Source organism: Rhinatrema bivittatum, chromosome 13 (assembly GCF_901001135.1).
Source record: "Rhinatrema bivittatum chromosome 13, aRhiBiv1.1, whole genome shotgun sequence".
In the NCBI taxonomy this organism is placed as follows: domain Eukaryota; kingdom Metazoa; phylum Chordata; class Amphibia; order Gymnophiona; family Rhinatrematidae; genus Rhinatrema; species Rhinatrema bivittatum.
The window spans coordinates 54,329,220-54,347,786 of NC_042627.1; the positions used below are offsets into that span (position 1 = coordinate 54,329,220).

Sequence of the window (18,567 nt, forward strand, 5' to 3'; positions counted from 1 at the left end):
CTAAAGTTAACTGAGAAGTTTAGGACAGGAATTTTTCCAACCAAAGTTACAGGCCTGATTTCAGCCAAACAAAATTCAGACTTTTAGACCAAATGTATGCAGATATATCTATTAGTAATAAATATTCAGCATGGTTGAGCATATGTGAGGTAATGACACGATTTTAGTCTATTGATGGTGCCATTTTCCTCATTAGTGTCCTGGTTAGTGTTCTTTTATCCAGTCTTAAGGCCGGATTTTAAAACCCCGGCATGCATAAATCCCAAGGTTTATGCGCGCCAGGCCAATTTTCAAACTGGCCCGGCACATAAAACCCAGGTCGTGTGTAAGTGCCGGAGCCTTAAAAGGGGGCGGGTGGGGCTGGGCTAGAGGCGCCCGGTATGTATGGCGGCCATTTGCCACGGTGCCAGTGCATGCAACTTGCTCTTGCTCCTTTGCAGGAGAAAAAAATGAGTTAAAAAAAATGGTGGGGGGGGGGTAGTAGGATAGGGGAAGGGAGGTTTAGGGTAGGGGGTTGGGAAGTTCCCTCCCAGTCCGCTACTTAATTGGAACGGGCTGGGGAAGGCCCTGATGCGTCGCCGCACAAATTTGCTAAATTATAACACCCCCCCCCCCCCCCGGGAGCGCCAACCTAGAATTTTGTAACATGCGCGTGCATGTTATAAAATTGTGCATCCATGGGCGCTCTCGCGTATTTTTTAAAAATCTACCCCTTAATGTTGTTTAGAGTAATTTTTCAAAACAATTTCCTGTTACCCGGAATGGGCTTTTAGAAAAATGCCTACCCTCTGTGCAAGGAAAAGTACAACAAACATACTTTAACCTGTATACTACAGAAGCGTTCCTGTGGGCAGGGTCAACAGTGCACATAGATTTGGATTTTCAAAATTCTGTGCTTTGTTCTGTTTGGAAAAAGTATCTGCAGGAAAAACCAGGTGCAGGTCACCACTGGTCCCTTCTCTAGGAGCAACAAGCAAAGCAAAACCACTCGCATAAATGTGCTTTGATAATTATTGGTGCAAACCCTGCAGGTAAAAAAAAACAAATAGCTGTAAAGTTTGCACCAATATGGGCAGTTTGATTATTGCCCCCAAAGGTCTTAAAAACAGCTCTCAATGCCAAGTAGTAAATATTAATTAATATATTAAAAAAATACTGTATTAACTACGATAGCAGACATAAGTAACATTTCTGCTCAAAACAGATGAAGGAAAAATCATTTCAGTACAGCATACTATTCAGTAACAAAATTGTTAAGCCTTCATTTACAAAAGAGAGAAGGGAAATTTGCACAGAGCTTGTGAACGACTGAGTTCATAGCTGGATGCAGTATTACTGCAATGATATATCATTGGGGATTATTCTAAAGTGACAGGCCTCTCTGAGGACCTGGCTCTTTTCTAATGATGTGTGTAGCAATGGTCATAATATCATTCATCCCCCAAAGAGGTCAGGCCACCCCATGTTATGCAGGCCCTCAGTCATAGCCAAAAAGGGACTGTCCTCAGCTCATAGCGCAGATCCCACATACCTACTTGCTCATTTGGGTGCAGCTCCTACTGTTCTCTAGGGCATAGAACAGGGATGGCCAACTCCTGTCCTCAAAAACCACAAACAGGTTTGTTTTCTAGGATATCCACAATGAATATGCATGAGGTAAATTTGATACAGTAGAGGCAGTACATGCAAATATATCTCATGCATATTCATTGCAAATGTCCTGAAAACCTGGCCTGAGAACTGGACTTGGCCACACCTGTCAGAGAGAGACAAATCCTGCAAGCTGTAGGGGCTGACTGATTCATTTCAAACTTAGCTTCAACAAAAATGGTGGTGTCAGAGTACATATTGTTTCTGGTCAGACAATTTTCCCCTTCTGAAATCCTAATGTGGTGTGATTAAAAACACTAAATGGTTACAGAAGCATGTGTTTGCATAAGAAATTGCAAGCCAGTTTCTTGAGGAAATGAGATAGTAAAACTACAATCCAACAGTTATTCCATTTAGGCTGTAACTAAATTTTAGTCAGTTTGGCTTATCTGCATTTGAACTTTGTGTTTTTGCTAGTTTAATAATCCTTGTTTCTTCCACAGACGCTAGAGCTTCTGTACAGAATTACCAATGGACAGAATGTAACCGCTATAGTCCAAAAAATGCTTGATTATTTAAGACAAGCAAGGAAGAATATACCATTATAAACTTAACTGGCAAAATAGCAGAGCTTGTTGAAAAATATCCTTTTATGTGCGTCACTTGTAAAACAGCTTGTTTCACTATGTGCCATTCTGTTATCAGCTCTTTGCCTTTATGAAGGCATCTGCATCGTTTTGTCCTTACTAAATTGTCATTCTGCTCAAAAGTTCCTTGCAGTGTTTTCTTTTTCCCTCAGAAGCAATACCATGTGACTCAGTCAGTTGCACACAAATCTGGATTTGTGGCTGTTCTTATCTGCACTTGTCTGCTTAGTTTAACTCCCCCTTCCACCCCCCGATGCCAAAATCAAGATCAGCAACTGAGTCTTGTCAGCCAAGAAGTATTTTAATTTGAGTATTTCTGGGTCAGCAAACAGGAATGATTTAGGCATAACATCTGATGGTGCTGACACAGACCCAGCTCTCAGAGCTCAGTACTTTACTGAGCTTGCCTCTCAAGCCCCTCAGTCTCTCTTCATCCAACCTACTGCATGAATGTGTCCCAGTCTCTTTAAAATGCTTTGTTTTTGGCCTTAGTGCCTTTAGCTGCCTCTTCTGATTTTCTGCTGCTGCCTCGGCAGCTCCTCATGTTCTTTAGAAAAAAACTTAAAACGTGTGGAAGCCCACAGTCGTCTGTTTTAAGGCTTGCATCAGAGGGTGCCAGATATTAATCTCACATACGCACTCAGTCTGCTATCGCTGCCTGAGCTCAGACCATGCCTCCTCCAGCTGCTGCAGTTATGGCCAGATATCCCCTAGCGTGCAGAAGTACCGCCCCCGGAAGATGGTGGCTCTAAGGAAAGTGCTGGTGGGTAAGAGCTCGAAGCCTTGCAGCGAGGTTAAGCACTAGAGCCATTTCTTGTTCAGGAGCGAGAAGTCATTGGACTCTTGATTGAGGAAATAGAGAGAGATGGGAATCTTCACCCATTCATTCCTTTAAGCTTATATTTCAGCTTCTCTTGCCCACCTCTGACCCAGTGGATTTTGGTCTTCAGCCCTGACCCTTCTCAATCTTCCCAATTGCAGCTGAAGGTGGAATTGCTTCTTCAGTAGAAGGCAGTCAAACCCGTTCCTTATCAGGAGTCTAACCAGGGATTCTGTTCTCTTTCTGCTCCAGCTGCAGTGGGGACAAGAGGAGTGGCTGGAACAGCAAGTAAGGAGACCTGAGGCACTGCCCAATAGAGTCGCATGCACAGGCCTGGGAGGCAGCTTCATGCTGGGGCTGTCAGCTCTGCAGTACAGGAAGAACGTTTCCAGTGCACAGCAGTGTGCTATGGCATGCTGGTTGAGAAGCACTATTTTATGCCATGGACGAGAAACTTTTTGTTGATTTTCTGGATGGTTCTCACCAACAGTGATTCAGTAAACTCCATATCCAGGCGAATATCTGGATGAAAAGGTGTCTTCTGCCCTCCCCCCTCCTATTTGAAGAAACTACTTAGGGCAGCTGTTTTCATGTCATCAGTTTAATGACACTTGATGGTTTGTGAAACCATACTCTCAAACACTGTCCCAAAACCTTTCCCAATTCTGTGAGTGTTACGTATAGAAGCTGAGGAGTGCTTGGCACTTCCCACAGAAATGGTCCCAGTTATACATTTCCCAGTTAGATGTATTGGGCAATTAATTGGTTTACAAAATATTCTCCTCTGTCTCCTCAGTCATTCTAGAAGTGTTGAGTGCGCTTGCATTGATTTTCATGTTGGCCTTTGTCTTGCAAAGCAACCTCGTAACCGTCCTTAACGCTGTAGGCACATATTCCCCCAGCAATGAGTGGTTCATCCAGACGATGACTGTGGTCTTCTCTGTAGGTGGAGATACAATGCATCCTGACATCCCAAACAACTTCTTGAGGCTTCTAGCAGAAGGTAAGGAATCAAAAGAACCCCACAGTGGCAATGCAGTTTAATTGCTGTTTGTTTTGTCAATGTCGGAGATTTCTGAGAAAGTTATTGGTGTGGCTCTTTCATTTCCCATCATTTTGGTGACGCCTAGCATTTTCGGCATGTCAGTATTTTATTATCCCCATGCAGATGTGAAAAAGTTGGTTATTGGTGTGGCATGCTGCAGTGGTGGACACTTCAGTTTTCCCCTCTGCTGTATGGCCCTTAGATTACATGTGAAAGTTAAAACAAAAAACTTGCAAAAGTTCTCCAATCACTGTAAATATCTTAAAGTGCAAATTATATTTTTATGCATTGTTTGAGATAAAAAAAAGTACTCTTATGCCTCTGCTTCACTTGCCTCTTTATTTTTTGACCTGGCAATTTTCTCCTCCTCCTCTTGTGGTTTTTTTTTTTTTTTTTTTAAAATACTTACAATTTAATTGGAGTCAAGGTTGGGATGTGCACCACAAGCCTTCATTTGCAGCCAGCCAGGGAATTTTCTCCCTTTTTTTATATTTCATCCCCACCCCCGAAAATACATAGTTTAGTCAGTGATGTGGTAGACCTGCTAGGGGCCATGCCCAAGTGTCCCCTCGGGGCCTGGAAATGCTGCTTCCACTGGCCTGGGGACTGGAAAATCTAATGTGGGGATTGAATCAGGAACCTTGCTCATAGGAGTATGGAGCATTTGCCACCTGTAATTTTATGCTATACTGAAGCAAAAGAATTGAGCCAATATCTGATGGGCTGCTCCTGAGTCTTAGTGCTTCAGTTTGCATTTCTGTGCTGCTGTAGCACAACTGTAAGCAGACAGTCTCTTATTTTACCATTCCTGACCCTGTCCATTTAAGGCAAACTGTAACAAAATTTATTTCTCCATTTGTTTATTTCCCAGCATACTGACTGTGGGTCCCAATGTTCTGGTTCCTCTATAAGGGCCTGATTTACTAAGTTCTCCTTCCCCCATGTACATAGAATGGGAGAAAAGTCTTAGTAAATTGGGAAATAAATGTCTCATGCTGGTGTAAGTGGAAAGCTGAGTACCACTATAAAGCTCCATAACCGTTTTTGCTAGCTTACCGAGCTGGTTTTTGGGGTGGGCAAGCTGGGTGGTCGCCTGGGGGTGCCGCTTAGGGTGACACCCTGAGCACCATGAAGACCCAGGAGAGGCCTAGTTTGGCTAGACTTGCAGCCTAGCTGGGCTGCCTGAAGATCTTGATGGGGAGATTCGAGGAGCAAGGTGTGTTAATGGCTCCGGCTTCCTCCGCCGCTGCCTTCTTGCTCATGCTCCCTTTGCCTGGGTGCCTCCTCTCTGCACTTTATCCGTGCAGCTTTCCTGTCCCATAATTGCTGCTGCGCACGGGCTTTCCCCCATGCTGTACAGTAGAAGCCATCCTCTGCTCTCGCAGCAGGGAGAAATAGATTTACAGGCAGTCCCAGAAATGGGTGTCATCAGTTGAGAGGGGGGTGGGGAATGCTCATCTTTCAGGGCTCCATTTGCCCTAAATCCAGCCCTGCTGCTAGCCTAATCCAGAGTTTTGGAGATTATCCTTTATTTTAGATTTTCTAATTCCTTGCTTCTGATTGAACAAAATCTCCACTAATTGACTAGTGTGAAACACAGGCCTAAGGGCCTCACCCTGTCACAGCTGCTGCACTTCTCAGGTTTAGCTCTTTGCTGAAATCTGTTTCAACTTGCATTCTGTGGTGGGGCTTTAAATTCATTTTACACTAGTGATAACCCCCTAGTAGCTCTGCTAGAACTTTGAGAATGAATGTCTCCTGGCATTGAGTAAGAAGAAGAAAAGAGGTGCCCTAACTTGGAGAGAGGGTAAGGCGATTTCTATTAGCTGGGTTAGTATAAAGACAGTAAGCATTACAAAGGTAGGACTTCTCCCCCAGACATGATTGAGATCAAGATTTCCGCATGGCACAAATGTGTAATTTTAATGCATTTTATTAGAGGACGAGGGTTGTATTAAAGGAGTCTGGAGGAGAGGCACCATGAGTCTTCAGAAGTACATGCCAGTATCTTATTGGTCTTTTTTTTTTAGGTGTGTGCCAGCTTTTAAATGTTTTGTTTGAGCTTTTTTTTTAATCCAAGAAGAAAACACATTTTTAGTTATTTTTTAAATTTTCTCTCTATTTGTATTTTTTTTTTTTTTATCAAGAATACACTTGATTATAGAAAATGAAGAATAAGGGAAAAAGAAATCCTATTTTTTTGCAAGAAATTTTCAAGCCGATGAGGATCAAAAAACACAGTTATTGATCCCCAGTTTCATACAACATTTACAAGGAAAATTTATTACAAAACTGAGCCCCTAGGGCAATTACCTTCTGTTTCAACAGCAAAAAAGCTTTCCGCCTCAGATGCGTGACTCTAGTTGCATCAGGGAATAAAGCTATCTTACATCCATAAAAACATACATACTGTGAAAAAACATCTGAAGCGTCCAGCCTTTATCATGTTCTAAAGCAAATATCACCAGTAAAGTCGCCCTAGATGATTCCACACACTGCGAATTCTGTAGGAAACTACTAAGATCTAAAATCTCGGAACCCTGAGACATCTTTAAAGATGGAGCATCAGAATCTCCTCTACTAAAACCAGGGAGATAAAAAAACAACCCCCAAAAACCTTGGTTATAGGAGGAACTGAATCAGCAGGGATGTGAAAACTTTTAAATAGAATTTTTAAGAATCTCAAGAGGTACCATCAAGGAAATATTTTTAAAAAAACAAAGGTTGAGCCGCCTTGAATGATTCTCAGTTTTCCTTCCTGTGGTGTAACAATTCAGTTTATATTTTGAGCTATTAAATTAAAGGGAAAAAAAAGTGCAGGAAGTAAGTATCCAGGAGCAGCTGGAGTTATATCTCCTAGTATTGCCGGTTATTGAATCTTTTTATGTATTTGAAGAAATACTGAAGGGCTAGCAGGCATAAGGACTGACTGACATGGACACTCGCTGGTTTTCGTTGATTGTATTCTTATAGGATAGTTGATTTTAGATTGGCCTCATTAGGGGAATACAGCTTTTTTTTCAGTAGTACTGTATGTATTAGGTTCTGTTATTGGTAATGTACTAGCATTTCTTTGAGCTTTATTTTCCCCATTTATAACTCTTCTGATGAGGCCCTGCTGCATCTGACAGTGGCTTTCATGTTTTTATTTTGCTTAAAATGATCCACATTATATATTAAGCATGAACTGAAAGCAAGTTCCTTAATGCTGCTTTTCTGCAGAATTCCTGCACTGCATAAATGATTATCTAGAGCTAGTCGGCTGATGGTACTTTTCTCTTATGCTGTCAAACAGGTATATGGGTCAGTCTGGGGGATATTTGATGCTGTCCTCCTGTACATTTATACCTGGGTATATTTTTAACACACCTTTGAATTCTGCAGAGGAGAGACCATAATGTCGGGTATTTCTCTTCTCTTCTATGGTGCTGCTTAGAATTCCATTGTACATTTTAAAATATTTGCAATTGAAATTACCAAGCAGAATGTGTTTCCTCTTTCTGCTTAGGATTTGATGATGAAAAAGAAGACCATCAGCTAAGACTTTATGCAGTCCAGTCTTATCTCACTTTGCTGGAGAAGGAGAATGTTCATTATCCCCAGAGGTTTCTTCAGGTTATCAGTTGGGTAAGGAAACTTGATGAAAAGCTGCCATCTGCCTTACACAGATAAGAGTATTGCTTAGAATAGGTTGTATCACAGTTTTTAAGAAATATATATTCTTAAAAGAAAATACAAATATAAAGCTGACAAACCTCACAGTAAAAATGGCCAGGGTTTCCTTTCCCAAAAGGTTCTCTCTCATTCTGTTTCATGGTAAGTACTTTTGAAAATCACAGGTCCATTAAATGATTAGTTTGGCAGTATTCAGACGGTGATCTATGATATAAAGTTAACATAAACAGCATGCACTTATTCTCCAAGCATACAATAATTACAGATAGGTTGTTGGTGTACTGAAGTCGCTTAATGCTGTTGCTCACAGGTGCTGGGGGAGTATTCCTATCTCAAAACTGATGTACATCCAGAGAGTATCCTGGCAAAGCTGTGTGCTTTTCTCGAACACAACTTTGTGACCACTGAGACTAAGACCTGGCTCCTGACTGCGATCACTAAGCTGGCAGCCCTCACCCCATCTTCTGACATGGTTGACAAATTAGTTGAAAAGTTTAGTGCTTCTCTTGATACGTGCCTGAGACAATGTGCCTTTGAGTTACAAAATCTTCACAGAGACCTGGACGTCATGAAGGGTTTGCTCCCGGTCAATGCCAGCTGTGAGGATCTAGTGGTAAGATGGCTGCATCCCTTCCTTCATTCATTTTTAGAATTGTTTTTGCATGCAGTTTTTCACACGGTCTGTAGCATGACATTTGTAATTACTGCTGTACAAGTGAGTGTTAATGGCAGGCATTCATAACTTAAATCTTATTTATGAACATTTGATATTCCACTTTTTGCCGGATATGGTCTCAAAGTGGATTACAGACAATTTAAGACTTAAAAAGAAAGAATAATGGTTAGTCTACTTAACACTGTATACTAGTGTAATGGAGTTGAGGTCCACGTGTGGGGAAAACTTAAATTCCTAATGTCCTGGTTTTTTCCAGAAAGTGAGGTAGTTTGGTTCCAGGCAGATGAGTAGTGGAACCTCGTTCCTAACCTTGGGAGCACAGCAGCTGAAGGCCTTTAATTGTGTGCAGTTCAATTTGACAGAAGTCAAGTATGGGGAGGAAAGAAGGGCCTTTAGTGAGTATTGCAGCTCTCTGGCAGGGATGTAGAAAGTAAGGAGACAAGCATGTTACTCCAGGGCCTGTTTATTAACACATTTAAAGGCAAAACAGGATTTTGAATTTAGTCCTGGTTCCAATGGGTAGCCAGTGAAGTCTGTAAACATAGTAACATTAACAGCAGAAAAAGACCCAAGTGGTCCATCCAGTTTGCCCAGCAAGCTTTAATTATGTTTTCTTTCAATTTTATTTATTTAGTTTTTATTCTGTTAAGTGTAGTAACTGCTGCCCTGTGCAACCCCAGTTCAGGATGGATCTTATTTGGTCTGATTTGGCCACTGTGTTTTGCACAAATTGGAGTTGTTTGAAGTAGGTCTGGAAAACACCATGCAAAAGAGTTACAGTAATCTAGGTGATGAGTGAATGGATAACAGATGCCAAGTTTGCTGATTGAAGTAATTATGTAGTTGCTAAATCTGGCAAAAGTACATACATGGATGCTTTCGCTACCTTAGATGTGGGATTCCATAGTGAGATTAGGATCAAGTTCTACCCCTAGGAGCTTCTACTTATGCTTGCTCCTTTTTGAATTCTGTAGGGCTCTGTGACAACACTGTGTCCTCATTCCGGATATTATACATTTTTCCAGATAACAGATCTTTGTATAAAAGGGGCTCTGCTGTACTATTGTTCACCTATTGCTATATATTTATTCTCCGAAAATAGCAACATAATGAAATGTAGCCTAGCTAGCTTTACCCCTTACTCAGTAAGGGGTAATAGCGTGTCGAAAACACGCTTCCATCCCCCCCGAGACTAATAGCGCCAACAACATGCAAATGCATGTTGATGGCCCTATTAGTCATTCCCTCACGATACAGTAAGTAAAATGTGCAGCCAAGCCGCACATTTTACTTTCAGAAATTAGCGCCAACCCAAAGGTAGGTGTTAATTTCTGCCGGCACCAGGAAAATGTGCAGAAAGGCAGTAAAAACTGCTTTTCTGTACACCCTCCGACTTAATATCATGGCGATATTAAGTCGGAGGTCCCAAAAGTAAAAAATAATTAAAAATAAAAAATTTAAAATCAGCTCGCGGGTTGAAAACCGGATGCTCAATTTTGCCGGCGTCTGGTTTCCGAACCCATGGCTGTGAGCGGGCTCGAGAACCGACGCCGGAAAAATTGAGCGTCGGCTGTCAAACCCACTGACAGCCACCGCTCCTTTTACCGCGGGCCCTAATCATATTTTTCGTTACTGGATCGCGCGCCCAGGACACTGGCCTGTGCGCTCGCCCGCTCTCCTACGTTTCTTTCTCTATCGGCCTGTCTTGTTTGCTCACTGTACCAACACTATGGTGAGTTAGCATATGAGGTCTTGTGGGCCCGGGACCTTGGATTAAGCCTTGGTGGAATCATTATAGTGAAGAGGTTAGTTCTCCTTGGTTATGATGGATTACAGTTGCTGAAGGACTCAGATCAGTAAGGAGTCCAGGCAGACACTGCTTGTCTAATTCTGGAAAGCTGTAGCTTAATCGTATCCTAAAATGGGCCTGCTGCACTAATTTTTACTTTTCTCATTTTAAATTTAATGTAGGTAGATGCTTCTCTGTCTTTCCTGGATGGGTTTGTGGCTGAAGCACTTGGTTGTGGGGCAGCTCCATATAAGCCTCACCACCAGCGCCAGGAGGAAAAACTTTCTCAAGAAAAAGGTGAATATCCATAAACTTTTAAAATCCATAGTTGCTTTATTATAAATGTAATAAAAAAAAAAACCAAAAAACCTAGATTGTATGTTACAACAAGATTGACAGCCAAATAGCCTTTGTTTTCCAGCTCAGTAATCAGAATCTGGCTTGGATTAGTAATGTTCAAATGTTTTCTGCATTTGTAGAATGACCATCTCTTTCAGTTTATATCCTCTGCATGATTTAAGTGAGTTAAAATCTCGAGTAGCCAGTGACTTGGAAGAGAAGTTTTGTCCCATGCTAGCCCCTTCAGTTTGCTCATAAGTTAGTTGCAGTACCTGTTCTTTCTTGTACTCTCTCTGGGCCTCAGCACCTCAATGTCCATAATGAGGGTAATTTTCAAAGGGTCCGCTATGCATAATGTAGTGCTTTACCTACAGAAATGTTCCTTTAGAAAGTTGCACAGCCAATATGCGTGTAAAATTACATTTCACACACACTGCGTGCACATTCTTTCATGCACACGTGCGGGTCAGTTTTCAAACCCTGGCACGCGCAAATGCTGGGAGATATGCACGTGGCTGAGCGCATTGTAAAAGTGGCCCAGCCACCCGCGTATCTCCTGGTACACTCTGAAGAGCTGGGTTTCTAAAAAGGGGCGGGGTCTGGGCAGAGGCCGGCTGGGACAGCGCTAACCAGCAGCCAGCCAGTGCGCGGAACTCTCTTCTCGTGAGAGCAGGTAAGTTTTAAAACCCCAAAATTTAGGTGAGCTGGGGGTTAGGGGTTGGGGCAGAAAGGGGAAAAGGGAGTGAGGATAGTCAGAGGGTTAGGGAACTGGGGAAGGCCCAATCATGTCACCGTGCGCTTTTAAATAAAATCCCCCCCTTGTGTGCGTGAATGGGCACCCACATGCACATATCCGCGCGAATATCCGGATTTTATAACATGCGTGCAGTGATGTGTGCATGTTATAAAATCGTGTCCTTTTTAAAATTTACCTTACAGGGAAGAAGCATTTGGTCTTTTGGTGTGTCTGTATTTGTTCTCCATGTCCTTGTTGGTATCCATTTGCTATCCACTTGGAGCGTTTTTAACATAAATTGTGTAAGTGATATGTAAATCTAAGCAATCCTGTTCACCAACAACGCTACTGAATGCCAAGCCCATCAGCATGGTTTGCAGAATGATGTGTTTCTTCTTTAGACACTAAGGGCCTGATTCATTAAGACATTTCTTCCAGTCTGTGTCTGTGGGGAAAAAACCTTAATGCAAGGCTTCCCAAACCTGTCCTGGGGACCCCACAGCCAGTCGGGTTTTCAGGATATCCACGATGAATATGCAGGAGATACATTTGCATACCATGGAGATTCCGTATATGCAAATTTGTCTCATGCATATTCATTGTCTCATGCATATTATTGCTTTGAAGTGTCTGAAAAGAGGACTATTAAAAAAAACAAAGCAAAACATGTTTCCAGAACACTCCTGTATTAGAGGAAATACAAAAGCACATAGGGCCGGATTTTAAAAGGGTTACGCGCATAAGGGAATAGGCAGCGCCAGCGTACTTTTGTTTGCGCGTGCGCTGTTTTTTGAAAATGTACCCCACATTGTGCTGCATCCCAATGGAGTTATTACTTATAGGTTTCTGACCTTGAATGCAACATTCTTTGCCATTTGACTACAACGGCATTCCTCCTCTGTTCATTTCTACTCTTTTTCCATCTTTTTAAGTTTCTTATTTTCTGTTACCACGTGTTTGATTTATTGATCACATTAAATCATAATCCCAGTGTGAGTAACATAATTAAAAACCAAAGAACTCATAAAAACCTAATATAACTAATTGATCATATCAATAATAAAACCGTATCCAAAAACATAACACAAAAATGATTAAAAAAATAATCAGTTGATTATATATTATATATCAGAAAAACATAAAACATGGCCCACTCAGCTAAAAGCTTGAACAAACAGCCACTTTTCATCTTGCTTTTTATAGTTTTATTTTTGCTTTTAGTTTATATGGTGCCCATTTACACTGGGGAAACCTTGGTTACAGATGCATAACCTCCTCATTGACTCAGTACAGCATTAGATGTGCACATACAGGCATGATTTTGATTCATCTCTTCCCCCACACTCAGATTTCTTCATGCTGTAGACCATAGGAGTCAACTTTCCAAAATGATTTGAAGGTGCTAAACCTCACCACAAATAACCCCTCTCTGGACACAGTGAAAGAGTTTGCTCAGTGTTGGGAGTGCTAGAATACCCACTGCTCCCACAGAGCAGACTAACACAGAGCCTCATTTGTAAGAGATGCATGCAGCCACATTCTCGCCTTGCAGACTGCTCAGTTCAACAAGCCTTGTGTTTACCAGCTCTCAACTGAGGAGCTGGAATTTATTCTCTTAGGCTACCTTGCTCTGCCTCTGGCTCCCTGCCACCCTCCACCCCTGCCTGTCGTCATTAAGACGCACACAGTGACGCCTCTTACAACACTCAACTGAGACTATGCAACAGATTCCAGTTCGCTCCCTCTCAGGAGAAAAGACGCAGAAAACTTCAGGCAAGAGTGGGTTTTCTTAAAATGTACTTACATTCCAGAATTCAAAACCCGATGCTTTGCAGGCTGTTCTTACTGTTACAAGTAGTTTGGTTTTTAGATGGGTTCTGCTGGACTGATAGCCCCTTCTCTTGCTAATTGGGAGCCCACACTGTTCTTGTCCACTGGCAGCGATGACCACACACATAGTATGCGAGCTAGCGCTTGCCTGTTGCTGCTTTTTTAAACACTGTTCAAGTCACACCTGCTAATTAATATATGAATGGAGAATTCTTGGTTTTCTTTTTACAGTTATTCTGTGGTATGCTCAGATTTTCGGTATTTTTGGAATAAAGTATCAGTGTTAGTCCACTTGGGATGCCTAGAAACAAAGATCACAAACAAGTTGTAGGTGGTACTTTTTTTCCTGGACTAAATATACTTGTGATAAGCTTGTGAGTTTTAGTTTTGTCCAGATAAAAAGCGTGTGACTCGTGAAGGCTAGTCACAGATGTTCTGTAGGTAGTACTTTTTTTTTTGTTTTTTTTTTTTGTTTAGCTGCGTGCACCTTGACTTTTATTTCAGTGTTTTTATAGAGCATCTATTTGATTCCTGGATGGAATAAATGATAGCTGGATTCCTGGATGGAATAAATGATAGCTTTATAGAGCAATTGGTTCAGGAACCGACGAGAGAGGGAGCAATTTTAGATCTAATTCTCAGTGGAGCACAGGACTTGGTGAGAGAGGTAACTGTGGTGGGGCCGCTTGGCAATAGTGATCATAATATGGTCAAATTTGAATTAATGACTGGAAGAAGGAACAGTATGCAAATCCACGGCTCTCGTGCTAAACTTTCAGAAGGGAAACTGATAAAATGAGAAAAATTGTTAGAAAAAAAACTGAAAGGAGCAGCTACAAAAGTAAAAAATGTGCAAGAGGCGTGGTCATTGTTAAAAAAAAAAAAAATAAAAAAAATCATTCTAGAAGCACAGTCCAGATGTATTCCATACATTAAGAAAGGTGGAACAAAGGCAAAACAATTACCGGCATGGTTAAAAGGGGAGGTGAAAGAAGCTATTTTAGCCAAAAGATCTTCATTCAAAGATTGGAAGAAGGATCCAACAGAAGAAAATAGGGTAATGCATAAATGTTGGCAAGTTAAATGTAAGACCTTGATAAGACAGGCTAAGAGAGAATTTGAAAAGAAGTTGGCTGTAGAGGCAAAAACTCACAGTAAAAACTTTTTAAAATATATCCGAAGCAGAAAGCCTGTGAGGGAGTCAGTTGGACCGTTAGATGATCGAGGGGTTAAAGGGGCACTTAGAGAAGATAAGGCCATCACGGAAAGATTAAATTATTTCTTTGCTTCGGTGTTTACTGAAGAAGATGTTGGGGAGGTACCCGTACTGGAGAAGGTTTTCATAGGCAATGATTCAGATGGACTGAATCAAATCTCACAGTGAACCTAGAAGATGTGGTAGACCTGATTGACAAACTGAAGAGTAGTAAATCACCTGGACCAGATGGTACACACCCCAGAGTTCTGAAGGAACTAAAAAATGAAATTTCTGACCTATTAGTAAAAATTTGTAACCTAGCATTAAAATCATCCATTGTACCTGAAGACTGGAGGATAGCTAATGTAACCCCAATATTTAAAAAGAGTTCCAAGGGTGATCCGGGAAACTACAGACCGGTTAGCCTGACTTCAGTGCCAAGAAAAATAGTGGAAAGTGTTTTAAACATCAAAATCACAGAACATATAGAAAGACATGGTTTCATGGAACAAAGTCAGCATGGCTTTACCCAAGGCAAGTCTTGCCTCACAAATCTGCTTCACTTTTTTGAAGGAGTTAATAAACATGTGGATAAAGGTGAACCAGTAGATGTAGTATACTTGGATTTTCAGAAGGCGTTTGACAAAGTTCCTCGTGAGAGGCTTCTAGGAAAAGTAAAAAGTCATGGGATAGGTGGTGATGTCCTTTCGTGGCTTGCAAACTGGCTAAAAGACAGGAAACAGAGAGTAGGATTAAATGGACAATTTTCTCAGTGGAAGGGAGTGGGCAGTGGAGTGCCTCAGGGATCTGTATTGGGACCCTTACTTTTCAATATATTTATAAATGATCTGGAAAGAAATACGACGAGTGAGATAATAAAATTTGCAGATGATACAAAATTGTTCAGAGTAGTTAAATCACAAGCAGATTGTGATAAATTGCAGGAAGACCTTGTAAGACTGGAAAATTGGGCATCAAAATGGCAGATGAAACTTAATGTGGATAAGTGCAAGGTGATGCATAGAGGGAAAAATAACCCATGCTATAGTTACACAATGTTAGGTTCCATATTAGGTGCTACAACCCAAAAAAGAGATCTAGGTGTCATAGTGGATAACACATTGAAATCGTCGGTTCAGTGTGCTGCGGCAGTCAAAAAAGCGGACAGAATGTTGGGAATTATTAGAAAGGGAATGGTGAATAGAACAGAAGATTTCGTGATGTATCTGTATCGCTCCATGGTGAAGACCGCACCTTGAGTGCTGTGTGCAGTTCTGGTCGCCGCATCTCAAAGATATAATTGCGATGGAAAGGGTACAGAGAAGGGCTACCAAAATAAGGGGAATGGAACAACTCTCCTATGAGGAGAGACTAAAGAGGTTGGGACTTTTCGGCTTGGAGAGGAGACGGCTGAGGGGGGATATGATAGAGGTGTTTAAAAATCATGAGAGGTCTAGAACGGGTAGATGTGAATCGGTTATTTACTCTTTCGGATAGTAGAAAGACTAGGGGGCACTCCATGAAGTTAGCGTGTGGCACATTTGGAACTAATCGGAGAAGATTCTTTTTTACCCAACGCACGATTGGACTCTGGAGTTTGTTGCCAGAGGATGTGGTTGGTGCAGTTAGTATAGCTGTGTATAGAAGGGGATTGGGTAGGTTCTTGGAGACGTCCATTACCTGCTATTAATTAAGTTGACTTGGAAAATAGCTACTGCTATTACTAGCAGCAGTAACATGGAATAGACTTAATTTTTGGGTACTTGCCAGGTTCTTGTGGCCTGGATTGGCCACTGTTGGAAACAGGATGCTGGGCTTGATGGACCCTTGGTCTGACCCAGTATGGCATGTTCTTATGTTCTTATGTAAAGATGCAATGCATTGAAATAGGTGTAGTGAGATACATTTGCTGTCTGTAGTTACTCTAATATCCCATTTCTTTGAAGTAATGCAGTGCTGTTTAAATTCTATGGGAGTAAACTTCAAAAGCATTTGTACGCTTAAAAAAAATGGGCTTTTTTGAAAATTTTCACGAGGGGTTGTACACACAAGTATGCATGGAAGCAATTTTGCATTTACTTTTCTGCATCCTGCAAAGAGGCGTTCCTGGGGATAGTGTTGGGGCAGGAAATCATTTTCACAACCATGTCCAATTTTCAAAAGTATGTGGCTTGCTTGCAGAAGTCCCCTTTGAAAATTTGGGCTAAAGTCTGTTTGAGTGTGTGTGAGCTCCTGTGAGAAGGAGCATGTATGTAAGCATTTGTGTGTGTGAGAGACAGCGTGACTTTGGGTTTGTGTGTATATAAGAGGAAAAAATTCCCCATTCCCCCTCCCTGCCCTGCAGTAATCATGGAAATCTCAGGGTGACTGGAAATCAAAAGCTCTCAGGTATGGAAAGCGGGAAATTTTTCTTTTTATGTTCAAACTGTTTATTAAACATAAAGTACAAACACAGCCTCAAAGTACATTTGTTCTTTATGCACCTCAGTTTTAACAATATATAATTGTAACAGTCCACTTTCAGGTTTTGCCCCCTTTGAGTAGCCACCCCCGCACCTAATTGACCTATATACCATTTCCAGCATGCCTTATATAGGTGTTGTTTGATGTCTGCTATTTTGAAATATTATTGATGTTTGTGGAAATGATATAATTTTTATGAGTTTTTAATTATTGGCTGCTATTCTTTTTATTAGTATGTTTTTACTATTATGATTGATGATTTGTATTCTTTGAGGAGTGGCATTTCTATTTTTCCATTATTGCTCTGCACGCAGTCTGGTTTGAGGTTTCCAGTTCATTTCTGTTGAGACTTTATGGTCTCTTTATTCTGTATTGGGTGAGGCTCTGTCTGTAATCTGCACATGTGATTGAGGTGAGGTATTCTGCTGCCATGTTTCTATGTAGGGATCTATAGCAGGCTGGCTTGTTCTGTTTTCCCAACAGACCTCCACCATTCACCCATCTCCCACTTCTGAGGGCTCCTGGGAGTGTGGCAGGGCTGCCAGCTTCCTAGACACATTATCACTGACACGGGGAACTCTGACCCCCTGCTTTCCCCCTTCTGCAGCATTCAGATTCACCGAAAGGGCCTTCTTGATGATCTGACCTGTACCGTGCCGGGAAGGGGAGTGGGGTGCAATCTCATCCATTTCCTTCAGCCACCCCTGAGCATAACTCTTTCTCCCGCTGTGAAACTATCATGTGTGCTTGACTTCCATCCTAACTAGCTTGGCCACTTTTGGAACCTGGCTGTTCCAGTGTGGCAAGCCTTAGGTTCTGATATGTGTTTCTTATTTATTTGGAGGGGGAGGGAGTGGGAGCGGGAGCCAGCAGTTTCTTCCTGTTCCTTTTTAAGTTTCCAGCTTAATGGGAACTGGTTTCTGTTGGGCTACGGTGCCGTGAGCCTGCATTCGCAACTACCTGAGATATATTTATTTTATTTATTTATTTAACAGTTTTTTATACCGACCTTCATAGTAGATAACCATATCAGATCGGTTTACATTTTAACAAGGGTAAACTGAGGTAACAATTCTGGTACACAATAGATAACAAAGGAAAAAAGGAATAAGTCAAAGTTACAATCAACAAGGAATGGAAACTTGGAAGCTTAAAACAAGCTGGAAGGAAGATAAAGGCAGGTAGAATAAATATAACGTGATACGAATAATTTAACGGGTTAGAGCTTATGCTTTAACCTGGAAATGCCAGTGTCCATTGTTCAGGAGGAAGTGTGTCGAAAACCTTGTAGGACGTGAGGCTTGAACTAGTGATTATTAGGTGGATCTGGGAAGGCTTGGTGAAAGAGCCACGTCTTTAGTCTTTTTCTGAAGGTTAAGAGGCAGGGTTCCAATCTGAGATTTGCTGGGATGTTATTCCAGATAGATGGGCCTGCTATTGAAAAAGCTCTGTCTTTGGTCATATATCTTTCCCATATCTTTTTTTGAATATACATATATATATATTTCACTCCTAGCAATAGTCAGTTGAAGGCCACAAATCCTGGCTGCTTTTCAGAACTTGGACCCCGAGTCCAGGCACTAGGGGATGTGTGCACTGCCTCTGAAGCATCCTTAGCCCTGATCCAAGAACTGAACCCAGATTGGGCACTAGGCTGGCCCACGTGTGTTTGTGAAGGTGCTCTTCCATGTATGGTTACGAGTTGGTGTTACACTATATCAAACATGGTATTTGATATCTAACATGAGAGAAATCTTGA

At 41.5% G+C, this 18,567-nt stretch overlaps 1 protein-coding gene across 1 annotated transcript in view; it reads left to right on the forward strand.

Annotated features, from left to right (window-relative positions):
• Window positions 1-18,567, forward strand: part of AP4E1 (adaptor related protein complex 4 subunit epsilon 1) — a 65,005-nt gene that overhangs the window by 19,843 nt on the left and 26,595 nt on the right. Inside the window, 6 exon segments of the mRNA XM_029574863.1 lie at window positions 2,094-2,172; window positions 2,175-2,232; window positions 3,948-4,060; window positions 7,611-7,729; window positions 8,088-8,390; window positions 10,425-10,539. Coding sequence (XP_029430723.1) covers window positions 2,094-2,172; window positions 2,175-2,232; window positions 3,948-4,060; window positions 7,611-7,729; window positions 8,088-8,390; window positions 10,425-10,539 — 787 coding nt within the window.